Source organism: Sturnira hondurensis, unplaced genomic scaffold (assembly GCF_014824575.4).
Source record: "Sturnira hondurensis isolate 20B ecotype Veracruz unplaced genomic scaffold, ASM1482457v3 Scaffold0014302, whole genome shotgun sequence".
NCBI classification, from domain to species: Eukaryota; Metazoa; Chordata; class Mammalia; order Chiroptera; family Phyllostomidae; genus Sturnira; species Sturnira hondurensis.
Window position 1 is genome coordinate 6490393 of NW_028086933.1, and position 13196 is coordinate 6503588.

Consider the following 13196-nt stretch of genomic DNA (forward strand, 5'->3'; position numbering starts at 1 on the left):
TGTATGATGTGTTGTAATGAGCATGTTGTTTTAAAAGACAACAGGCCCTTCTGTAATCCTCTCCCACAAGATGCATTTGGGCTGATAGTTCAGCATAAAGCCCGTGCTGTGGGCACCAGCAATGCATGCATTGTTTTCCTTGTAGTGCAGTCAGGATCTCCATAGCAGAATTTAGTGTATTTTGTGAAATCTTATTTTATACATTTTTGTCACCATCAGCAGTTCAGCTAAAGTAGGAACTGCTCCATTCTGTTGTGGGTTAAATCGTGTTCTGTGCAGACCTAGTGGTGATGCATAAATTGCAGCCCTGTCTTTTTTTCCGAGGATTCTAAAATAGGTTTTCAGAATTAGTGCTGGATTTTTGCGCCTGCATGTATGGTGACTCTTGATTTTTTTTCCTCCGGAGAAGCATCCTTTGCAGCATTCCCCCTTCTGAGGAACCACTTAGACACTTCCAGCTGGTGGCCGGGGATACAGCCATAATACAGCCTCCTCTGTCCCAGCTGCCTTGCTCACTACGGTAAATGCATTACAATGGCTGCACTCTTGTGTAAAGGTCCAGGTAGAGGAAGGTGTAGGATGAAGTCTGGACACCGTCATTCGGGTTTTTAAAAGCTTCAGCTTCGACAGCATCTTTGCATTCTGAATGTCTTCCTGCTTCTAGTCCAAGGTTTCTCTCCAGTGATTGGAATGCTGCTGTAAGCCTGATTGGAGGTGCCCGAGGATACCACCTTTTACCAGGAAGCCCTTCGTGCTTGAGAGGATCTTTTTCAATGCATTATGGCTCATGCAGCTTCCCAATTAAAGAAAAACAGGGATTTAGAGATCAATGCTGAAGAAGAGACTGAGAAAAAAAGGAAACACCGCAAACGGTCCCGGGATCGGAAGAAAAAGGTAGCTATGTGTGCCAGATCACAGATCTAGCCTGGCTTCTTTTTGTTTTAATCTCTTCCCAGCATCTGTGAGAAGCAGTGAAGGCTGTTTTCAGAGTGTGTTGCTGTGTAGAGTGTAAATTGGGAACAGATGATACAGTCCGATGGCCGACCATCGCCACAGGACGGGCGAGGCCGGAGAAGACTGTACCCTTGGTGGGGGGGATTGCAGTACTGATGCGGAAGGAAAGTGTGCTTTCCCTCTACAGAGGCACCAGCATGTCTCCACAGCAGAGAAAGGTGTGCGAGGGAGTTAAAAGTAGTTTCTTCCCAGCCCAGTCAAGGTTACATGGACTGCGGTGACTTAGGCTTAAGGGACAGGCCAGCAAGCCAGGCTTTGTACTTCCTCGAGGTTTGTCTTATGGAAAAAGAGCTTTTGTGCTGGAGCTGTGTCACATGTGTGTGTTGCTCAGCCAGATCTGTGACCTTAGGGATGGAGCTGAAAAAGTCATTTCCTGCTTTGTGTTTTTTTTTTTTCCTTTTCCTTTCCTCTTGCTTCTTTTTCCTATATGGTGCTTCTAGTTAAGTTGTGCCATGAAAATAAGCTGCTGGAAATAACTTTTTTGCTGTTAAAAATAGCTGAAATCGTAGAGGCTTGTTTTTGTCTGCTGGGCAAGGGGATAAACTTGAAGGCAGGAATTCCTGAGACACGGCAGAGCCTTGCACCCTTCGGCACTGGTGCCTTTAAATCAAAGCACAGGCATCGATCATCCTCTTCCATTATTCTAATGCAGGGCAAAACCCAGGAATATTCTGGGTCAGTGGTGTTTGGTTACTCGCTGAGTGTTTGGGGCTGTGCCCTTAAGTACGACTCCTGGGTGTTGACCCAGGAGAGAGGCCCCCGAACACTTTTTTTTTCCCCCATGGCAGTTAATAAAATCTGATGAAAACTCTGTGATCTGAATATAGAAGTCAGGTCATAAACCATTTTTATGTCTCTTTGTGAGCATTCCCAAGAGAAAGATCATCTTAATTTGCTCTGAGCAGTGAAGCATGTGCTTTCTGAATGACATGCAGATTTCATCCACCGCAGGCCCCTCTCCTCCTCCCATACATACCCAGCGCCTCTTTAGAGGTGGGAATCTATGGAAGACGCCTCTGCCTTTTGTTACATGGCTGACTGTGTGAGATTGAGTTTGGAGGGCTGCAGTTGCTTCGCTGTAAGATGTTAAATTTAGATGCTTCTGTCTTCAGTATTCTTGTCAATAAACTTTCTGGAATATATGTTCACAAAAGTACAAATGTAAGTTAGGAATTCGATGTAGGCATATTTCAAAGCCTTGCACAGCAGAACTGTTACGAAATTGCTAAGTCTTGCTAGGTTCTGGTCTAATTGCATTGTATGAGGTTTGTCTGTGGGTAGGTCATAATTGATTGGTCCTCCCCACTCACCTCTGTCTACCCTCACCATGATAAACTGGCTTCTAAGAGACATGGGGAAAGGTACGTGCATTTGTATAAAGATACAGGTCATCTTTACTGTCAGCACTCTCTGTGAGAGCTGTGAGCTGAGCCAGGTTATGTACAGCAGTTTCCTACAGTAGCAGTGACAGGCCTGCGGCCTCTGTGCCTGGGCCCCAGTTCGACTTGGAAGCAACTGGGACAAGAGTGAGGCAAACGGAGTTTCTGGGCTCACCGAGCTGGAGTGAATGCTTGGTAGACCAAAATGCTTTGTGTGAGTACAATGGAGTCTGTCCAATGTAAATCTCTTAGCAACCAGAAGGGAACATGGAGAAATATCAATATCACTATTGTCAACGTGTGAGCAGATTTCCGTGTTTTGTCTCAGGACACTGAGAGGAGAGCCCAAAGTGGCTCGCTGGATAGCGCCCCCATTGCTGTGACACTTGTTATTCTTAACACAGTACGAAACGTAGATTCCCTGTCCGAGCTACTCGTATTAGAGAAGACTTGATATTCATAGTCATATAAACTATGGCATTCCGTGGGCTACTTTTTATGCACAAAGTTAAGACTAAATGACTTGGAAGTTACACCCAAGATTTCTTTTCAATGGTGTAGCATATATGATACTTATTCCCTATAAAGTGAATTGTTTCGACTTGGAGTTTCTTTTTCCTACTTTTTCCTAAGATCCGAGTTAAGACTTGTGGGCTACTCTGCTCCATAGTATAGGCCTCATATTAACGGCAAAAGCTGCTTTTAAATATTTCGTGTGTTCTTATGGGGGTAGGTCCTCTTGCTCGTGTGCATACATCTCTTCCAGGATCTTTTAATTACAGAAAAAAAAAACATATAGGCTAATTTATGAAAGAAGACATTTATTTCACTGTCTTCTGCAATTCAGGTTTGATTAAGGCCAAGATGAAATTTTCCCGATTGTAGGTGCATGACACAGCATCATACAGCATGGGGTGTTCCTAAGGGTTATAATCAAACCATAATATGTGTGTAGAATTAACACTGAACTCACATTTCAGCAAGTTCTTTTAAACCCAGTAAGTTACACATGTGGTCTATGGTGAATATTGATAGCTATGAATGCGTGATCACCAGTCCAAAAACGTAGGCAACTTCTAGAAATTTATACTGAGTTGCATTTTAATGATGACGTGTTTTTATTCTTGGCACCACTTTAGTGTCGAGTAAAAAGAGATCATCCTGTTTGTTAAAAAGAAATGCATCTCTAGAGATGAACCCTTAATGTTTTTGTCACCGAGTTTTCTGGTTTAAAGGAAAAAAAGTTTCAATGAGTGTCTAGCTTCGAAGTTTCTACCTGCTGCATTTACAGATCTCCCTTGCCCACACTTTGCATTGCTCTTCCTTGTTCCCGGTGTATTTTTCCCTTTCCTTCTCCTTTGCTGATGGGCTACTTAGGTGGGCAGTCAGTGGGAGGCGAATGCCTTTGGTGGGGTTCACATGGACGCCGGCCCTCACTGAGCACCTTGCAGAGAGGAAGTCTTTAGTTACATCCCTGCGCCCAGCTGGGTCCCGTTCTACGGGTGTTGGCTGGTGGTGGTCCAAGCTGCTGTGGCCCCGTGAGGGTGAGAAGTCACAAACGTTCTTCAGTGCCTGCACTGGCCTAGTCGCCACCGGCTCCTGGTGCCGGTTCTGCCCTCTTTACCAAAACTGAAGTACGTTTCAGTCGTGAGAAGTTTTAGGATAATTGACCTCATTTGTGTAGTCAGTTTTTGTTATGTGTGAATGTAGGCTTGTGTGTATTTATTGTATCCTGGTTTGAGGACACAAAAAAAGGTTTGAGGTGACCTTAGGAAATGTATACTAAGCAAGGAAACTTTATGGAGTGCCCCTTTCCGTATACGCGTATATGACTGACACAGGGATGTCCTGCGATAAAATGACAATTCTATGATTGATGCCAAAGTCATACAGCTCTTCAGGGACAGAGCACGAATGAGTGTTCATTGTTTCACTTTTCAACAAACACTGAGTAACTTCTGTGGGTCAGCGTTGCATTGTTCAAGACACAGCCGAACAAGGCCCAGTGGTAACAGTACAGTAGCTCCCGGCCGAGGGGGGAGGAGGGTAAGCGCACCATTGAACACCCTACACAAAGCATGAGAAGGGGCCACAGAAACCCACAGAAAGACCCCCTAGTGCAACTCACATGGGCTCAGAGGAGGTTTTTCGCAAAGCCAAGCCCTGGAGAAGGAGTTGACAGACAGGCAGAAGCACAGGGATCCCAATTTTTAAAATGTTTTTATTGTCATTCAGTTTCAGTGGTCCTACTCCCCCCCCCCATTGCTCTCCCCTGCCCTGCCCACCCCACCCCCTGCTCCCACAGACAGTCCCCAGCCAGCTGTCCCTAAAAAGTGATGAACGTAGAGGGAACATCAGTGTGTGGGAAGCAAACATGCTTTTGGAANTGGGCTCAGAGGAGGTTTTTCGCAAAGCCAAGCCCTGGAGAAGGAGTAGACAGACAGGCAGAAGCACAGGGATCCCAATTTTTAAAATGTTTTTATTGTCATTCAGTTTCAGTGGTCCTACTTTCCACCCCCCATTGCTCTCCCCTGCCCTGCCCACCCCACCCCCTGCTCCCACAGACAGTCCCCAGCCAGCTGTCCCTAAAAAGTGATGAACGTAGAGGGAACATCAGTGTGTGGGAAGCAAACATGCTTTTGGAATACCTAGAGCGAGCAAGGGGGCATGAGTGTATGGGAGGAAAAATGGGTGAAAAGTGGTCGGGGGCTGGTCATTCTACAGGGTAGGGAATATCCCCCTGGAATGAGGGCACGACCAGAGCTGACCCAGTGGTGGTGGCAGGGAGAAGAGATTGACAGCTTTATGGTTTAGAACCATCATTCAAGCATCAGTGTAGGGGTCCGGAGCCGGCAAAGGCTCTACCAGTGGAGAGAGGGGATGGTACATACGAGAGATACTGAGAGGAGGACTCGGCGGAACTTGACAGTGGATTGTGCATAGGGTGTGAGTGGGGGAGATCAGATTCTAGTGTGACTGCCCAATGCCTGACTTGAAGGGGAAGATGGAGAATTATATTTCCTAGATTCATGACTTACCTCCCAGGACATTTATTGACCCCTTAAGATGCACCAGGTAGGGTTGTAAACTGCCTTGCAGGTGGAGGCCTGTTTATTCTTCACAACAGCCCTACAAAGAAAGTGTGTTGATTATCCCCATTTTGCAGATAAGGGAACTGAGGCATAGGCCTTTAAGCCAGTCCCTCCAAGTTCCACAGCAGTCAGCGATGGAGCTGATATTTCAGTTTCAATACTTTAACTCTCTAGCTTGTGGCATTAACTACTATCCTACTATTCAGCATATGTAGCTAATGTTTTCACAGGTATAATCAAAGGGGGCTTGATTCAGATAATCTTCTAGACACACGGAAACTGAAAATACAGGCTACCTCCCCCATGTGTCTGCCTTTCTTACCCTCCTCAATATATTTTAACAATTAACCTTAAGAATGTCTTTTTTTAAATTTTGGATAATGAGATATAAATTACCAATGCCAAGACTTCAAATCCTCAGAGAAACGTGACTGTAATAACAACACACCATGTCACATGCATGCTGTATGCCATCGATGGGCGCAGGGAGTCCCATGAATCAAACTATTTTTTCTCACAACTTCTCTGTGAGGCAGGTGCTATTTTCATAGCTAAAAGCAAGGCTTAAAGAGAATAAATACCTTGTCTGAGGTCACACAGCTAATAAGTAGTGGACTCTTAAACTTGGGTCATTGGACTTTGGAATCTGTGTTTAAACACTGGGTTTATCGTAACGAAACTCAAGCAAGTCTCTTTTAAGACCAAAGCATTTGAAGGCTCTTCGAATAGATTTCAGGAGATGTGAACTACTGAGTATCACCTCTTGCTAGGGGATATTAGTGCTTCCTGACATTTTACGGACTCTCCCCAGGCCTCCTCCCCTAGGTGCCTGTGGCACCCGTGGGGAAAGCTGCCAGGCAGGGTGAGGTTTCATCCTTGAGCAGCTGGGCTTTTGGGGGAGGGGATTCACATGAGACAAAGGGAACCTACTGGTTCCTGCTCTGCCAAGCACATGGAGAAACAGGGCTCCCTAGAGATCTGGAGTCTATCAGCATACTTGATATTCCACACTGTAATTATGTGTTTACACGAGTGTCTCCTCCAAGAGACTATGAGCTTCTTGAGGCAGAGGTGGTATTGTAATTACCTACTACTGTACTGGGGCTTGCAGAATAGTTAGGTGGGTGGGAGGGTAGGTGGTAGAAGAGGGAGAGGATGGATGGGCGGACAGATGGATGGACAAATGGATGGATAGATAGATGTGAGAGGCAATATAATGTAGCGATGAGGAGCATAGAATATAGAGTATGACTGTGTGAGTTCGGATGCTGGCACTGTCACTTAGCAGGTCTGACTTTGAGGAACTTATTTAACCTCTTAGTGCCTCAGTCTTTTCACCTGCAAAATGAACATAATAATAGCATTTAGTTAGTCACAAGGTTGTAGTGAGATTTCAGTGAGGTAAGATCAGTACAGTGCTTGGCACAAGTAGGAGTCGTACAGTGGTGATGGTTGCGGTTGCTGTCGATGTTCATAAGGAAGCGAGGGATGAGCAGAAGAACGAAGGGACTGTTTCCCACCTCCGGCTTCAGGAGTGATGGAGTCACTCACTGACACCTGGCCGGGAAGCTCCCTAGGAGTACATCCAGCTGCTGCCTGGTCCCTGCTCTTGCAGCATTTGGAAGAGGATGGACGGAAAAGGGCTTAGCTCACTCAGGAACAGTGTCAAACCTTTGTCTTTTGCTGTTCCACGATACTCAGGTACAGGGGAGCAATTAGATAACACTTGTCAGCCGATTGGTTCTCTGTACCCTGTTACTATAGGAGTATATTTTTACTCAATAAAGTTATGTTTTCATTTTTAAAAAAACTAATGCTTTCATACTCTTGATCAACTACCATTATAATCAGCGCAAGATCTTATTAGGTATAAATTTTATATTCATGAATGTCTGAATATGTTATTTTCAAATTTTGTGTCCTTTTTGCCATTGGTGACATATCATAGCAACTGAACTGTCTCTTCATTACTCTTCAGGCCCATAATCTTTTCTGTTCCTCTCACAAAATGATACTGCGTGTGCTTATGTGTGTGTTTTATTGGATCTCAGTTTGGAACAATGTTACCTTTTCCTAGTCATGCTCAAGGAAGAAGAAGATTTGGTAGTTTTTTTATTTTTTCTAGTTATATTACTAGACAAGTTTACCTTAATCATTTCATTCTACCTGCATCTATTCACTTAATGACAATGTATTGTGCACCTTCATTGCACCTGTCCTGGGACTGGTAATGCAAAGAATGGGACCCGTGGGTCCATCTGCCTGCGCTGTTTTGGATTCTGCTTGTACTACTCTGCATAGTGAGGGAGGGGTGGACTGAAGAAAGCGATGAGAAAATGTTGGTGGACCTCCTCTTTGCCTTCTGTATTCCTCATCTTATTTGCATTTATGTGAACACCATGCTGTAGTGTCACCCACATGCATAGAAGCATTTGTCCAAGTTTGTTTACTATGTAACTTGCCTAAGTCACAGAAACATTTGGACTTAGAACCAAGGTCTCTGTGGTTTGAGGTCCTTCGCTTGGGTCACCAGCACCTCTACAGGACAGGTTTTTAAAGGGAGGGTCTTGTGAATAGACATCTGTGGGGAGTCACTATTTCAAGAGAAGAATGATCACTTTTGGAAAGTTAAAAGTTAAATTATTTAGTAATAGAAGGGTTTGTACGTTAATCTTTTAAATTTAGCTGCAAAATCTAAATATGGTATCAATCACTACACTTAAGTTAATGTACTTTTACATTTGAAATAATTTTTAAAAGGAATCTAGTCACTGAAACAAAAACCAGGATTGTTAGCTTAGATGAGTCGTTTGGCATATAGGCTAAATTTTGAAGGAGGATGTCTAAATACAATGTTACTCTTGCATGACCCAAATATTGATCCAAAGAAATATTTGTATAGAAAGGCAGCACTTGAAAACAAGCTGTCTACTATAGTTTTACACAAACTAATGTTTCCATTTTTGTATAAATTAAAAGAAGAGTTGAAAGCAATAAAAATCAACTGTGAATCTTTGACATACAGTTTCGGTCTTCCTGGAGCCTGTCCCATTCAGTCAGCGTCATGCTGTCCTGGGTCCATGCAGTGCAATGGCTCATCACTGTCAAATACGGCAGCCACTTGTACAAAGTGTAGGTTTCTATTTAGATTTACGTGCTTCTAGTAAGTTATTTCTCAGTCATAGGTGACTTTCTACGAATTAAAATCCTATCACCAGTTCTGTTTGAAATTCGAGAAAGCCCATTAAAGGGGGTAGAATAGGGACTAGCGCGTATACCTCCCAGGCCTCTCTCTTCCCTCTGGCAGAGCAGAGACCAGCTGGCGACATCGCCACGTGAGAACATGACTGTGTGGAAAAGAACGGTGAGAGGCCTTGGCCGGAAAGGGGTGGAAGGCGGGAAGTTCAACATTTTCCAGCGACTGGAAGCCAGGGACTGAAAAACCTTGTAGTGTCCACAGTATAAACAGCATTATTTTATCCTAAGGAAATAGTTTTCTAAGAGTTCTATACAATTGAAAAGGGTATAGAAACATGGTAACTTTTGTTTAGCAGAGGATTAAAACCATTAATAAAAAGACACCAAAAAAGGACAGTGGGTCCTCAAATAACGTTTCGTTATAACATTGATGGGATGTCATAGGAACTTAACTCTTGTTTATATCAATTAGCCTGTCGTAAAATTGGTTTCCTGATGTGTTGATTCACTTACAGTTTTTCCCTATCAGCAAGATTAAGTGAGTGTGGTCACGGTGGTGGGAAAATGGGCTTTGGGCCTGGGTGGGCATTCATATTGCAGCTGCGACTTAATAGCTTTGAGCCTCAGTTTCCACATGGGTCAAGTGGGAACATTAACCCTTTAGTGGCATACATATTGCAAGGAGTAGAAATACTATAAAGGCGTAAAGGGAGTACTTAGCAAGGGCTTCCAGCCTTCCTTCCTCATCATACGGGCTATCAGATATAATCAGGTGACTAGCCAACGAGGAGGCAGAGGAAACAAGGGAATGCTTTTTCAGAACTTTTACACCCAGCAAGCACTCAGAAATCATTCGGCACAGTTTTACTAGCAGCCTGGCCTCCTCACGCAGCCCATTGAGCCTGGCCATTCAGCTCTTCGCAAACCTTTTCCACAACCCTCAGGGAGTTAAATCTGACATTTTGAGAAACACTTTTGAAGACTCGCATGTTAAATACATTTTCCATTCATTAACACTGTTATTAATTAGCTTCTCTCAGTAGTTAAATGATGGCCTAGGTAGATGTTAGAGAAAGTTTAAGAACCTATGTACGGATAAAAGGAGTATCAAATCATTTTTAAACAAACTATTTGCAGATTGGGGCATAAACATTGAAATATGTATAGGGGGAAAAGTACCTTCTTGGGCTGAATGAAACAATCTTTATAGTTTTTACATTGTTGGGGGAAAAACACAAAATGTTACCTCTACATAATGTCTATAGGATATGCACGTTTATTGTCACCAACCAATTGGTCACCTTTCCTAGGTGGCGTGACCGCTAGAGAGGTAGTGTCACAGTTTCAGGGTGGGCACCGAGGGAACAGTGAATAATCTGACCAGTACAGTTACCACATTTATACCTGGTTCCAGAAGCCAGCGTGACCAGTACAGTTACCACATTTATACCTGGTTCCACATTTATACCTGGTCTGTCAGCTGCCTCCTTTAACCAGCACATTCCCTTCTCCCGACTTCCTCAGAGGGCCACTCGTGACGGCCTCTACAATTTCCCGTCAGACACAGCAACACACCCTGTCCCAGACCAAACTGCCCACCTTGATAACTGCCCCTTAGAGTTATCGGTGTGTTTCAACACTCCTGTCCACCTGAAACCGAATAGAAAGGCTGAATCTTAGACCTGGACATGTCTCCTTCAACGTTTTTTATACAGCTTCTGTGATTTTTCACTTTTTAAAGGAGGACAGCCCAGCAAGGTACCCAACAGCAAAAGTATGGGGAGCAGAATTTGTCCTTTCTCTATTGAACTGAAATCCATTGAGAAACTACAGTGGGCTAGGCACTCTACCGAGTGCTTTAAGTAAATTATTGTATTGCATCTCCGTGCATGGGTGGTATTATCCCAGTTCTCTCCGAGGGAGGCTGTACTCTGGAAGTTTCAGCAAGCCCAGGTCACTCTGATTCCCAGCGTTCATTCCTCTACTCACCCTTCACTCCTCGGTCCCCGCCTGCCCGGATCTCTTCCAGGCCGCCTCTGAGAGCACCACTTCCACAGAATGCAGGACTCGATGAGACGACTCTTGACTCTTCCCTGGGCCTTGGAATGCCATGCTGGGGTTTCTGCCCCTAGAAAATTTCTAAAATAATCTCTGTGATTTCTCTCTTCCCCACCAAAAGAACAGTGCGCAGTGGGGCATGGGTGGTAGGAGGGCAATAGTGCGGGGTATAAGAAGTAAGTATACTTCAAGTCCCTTTTGCTTCACGTGTTTACTTGAGATGCATCCCACCCTAACAGGATCATAATCATCTTGATGTAAAGTAAAGAAATGTGTACATAATCAAATCCCAAAATGTTTGTGTTTTTCAAAGATAAGCAGTGATATTTTGTGTTGGCTGATTTCTTGGTTTTTGAAATGAGTATATTCTCACACGTTGGCTGATGCCTTCCATTTTATGTTCGTCATTTTTGTAAGAAAACTGGAAGAAGCTGATTTTATTAAATAACTCACTGAGGGCCTCAAAACATTCTAATCTTCAGAGTCTAGATTAGATATTAAAATACAATTTGGAGAAGGGTAAGAAATTAACACCAGTATCAAAAAGCTTTTTCAGCTGATGACATAGACAAAAATGTTAAAATTCTTTTGTCATCATCAGGGTAGGAAAGATCTCTCTTAGGCCTTATAAAATAAAACACTCTTTTTCCCTCTTGACAGTAAGAACAATGAGTAAATTTTAATTTGGGGACAGGAGTTGGCAAAAAGTGGAGTCTCAGTTTGAATCAATAGGAAATCTGCTAGCAAATGTTAGGTTTCATTTACAATAAAATAATTGGTAGATGCCAAAGGCTCTTATTTCAATTAATACTTAAATGAACCCTCTGAGTTCGTTTACTTCTCATTTTGCAGATGATAATGCTGAGGCTTAGAATTTGAATGTATCAGTGACAGCGAGTAAAACACTGGCAGAGCTCGAACCCATGGCTCTCAAACCGTGGGCTCCTCCCTCCCACCCTCCCCATTTTACTCTTCTGCTTCCAGGTGATTTACAGGTCGCCTAAGATTCTTGCGTTTAGAGAGGATTTCAACTTTCATTTTTCATTATTTTCTGATCAGTTTTTAAATCATTTTTATGCTGCTCTTCATTACCAATGTTATTGTTCATTTGTTTTATATGATAAATACCACACAAGAAGTGCTTTTTAAATAATGATGCATGACTTAAGCTTTATATTTTTTGCCTTCAAGTGATACATGGGGACATTGAGTATTATTGCAAAGCACAGAGCAATTTTGAATCAAGAACAAAAAGATCATAATTGACTTTGGCACTGTAGATGTACAGTCGCCTGGGGAAGCAACATTTACCGAAGCTATAACCTTGAACAATGCATTGTGTTTCCTATTAGTAAATCCCAAAAATGTCCGGTCTCATAATTTCTGGCTACGTCCCTGCTCCCTGGCTGGTTAGGAGTAAAGAGGAGAGGTGTGCCAGAAGGTTCGCTGAATCTCCACACCGTGCCCTGTTCTGTCCCGCCTCTGTAAGAACCTGCTGTCCCTCTGTGCCGTAACTTGGCTACACTATGACCTGATTCAAGAATATAGTGAGTGTATTTACTTAGCTCTGTCAACTCTCAGAATGCATTTGCCTGCCCTTACGTAACAGGAAGATAACTGTACTGGTGTTGAAAAATGCTGACTGAAATTAATTTCTGTCTTTAAAGAATGGCCATTGTTAACGATCCCTGCTTCACTGTGACTTCTAAGCTGGAGTCTTTCTTCGGTACCCCAAAATAAATGGTTTTATTGTACACATTTATTCCTTCCACATTTATCCCAGGTAGAATTTATGTATTAATGCTGGATAATTCAGGGATGTGAAATTCACACATTCACAAGCCAGCATGGCCTTCTCTTGCTCCAATATGTGGGAATCAGTATCCTGGTCTTTCTCTGAGTTTTTTATGGGAGAGCCTCATCTTCAGTGAGCCATCATACTTTGATTTTACTTGTGTATTTCAGTGGATTTTCCACGGGATTAGATTAAAATACATATATAGCCATCCATTTGGCATCTGATAAGCCTTACCTGTTTGTCTGCTGGTGGATGAGTTAGGATTTCATTTGCATGTCAGGAAGGGAGGGTGTTCGTGGGTGCACTTGGCATTCTGGGCTTTGACCTGCTTTCCTGGAGCGTCACTGCAGCTTCAGCGGAACCTACATAATTAATACTATCTGTGCTGTGCCTGCCCAGAGAACTTAATCCGCCCCCTTGTCACATGCTGCCGGGGATCTCGGAAGTAATAGGGAGATGTATTTTTGCAGGCTCTGTGGAATGAGCCGTGGAGTCTCGTCACTGCCAGGCTTTGCTGTGCAGACCCAGGTTGGTAACTTACGCACTCTGAGCCTCTGTGCCCTCATCCATAACAACATCCTTTGCAGAGAAAGGTTGCAAAGACAAAACTAAATCGAACATGGGGTGTCCGGCACAGTGCGGTGATTCAGCAAATGT

The 13196-nt window shown here is 43.5% G+C and overlaps 1 protein-coding gene across 17 annotated transcripts in view; it reads left to right on the forward strand.

The window, feature by feature from the left end:
• Positions 1-335: 335 nt before the first annotated feature.
• The window catches only part of ANK3 (ankyrin 3), a 328888-nt gene continuing 316027 nt past the window's right edge, over positions 336-13196 (forward strand). For 7 of the 17 annotated variants that reach the window (XM_037062709.1, XM_037062715.1, XM_037062714.1 and 4 more), the window contains exon 1: positions 337-894. In XM_037062709.1, the coding sequence (XP_036918604.1) occupies positions 781-894 (114 nt within the window). In that variant the 5' untranslated portion in view covers positions 337-780. Of the gene's footprint in view, positions 895-13196 lie in introns of all 17 variants that reach the window. The other 10 variants (XM_037062727.1, XM_037062712.1, XM_037062725.1 and 7 more) reach the window with 5 other exon arrangements.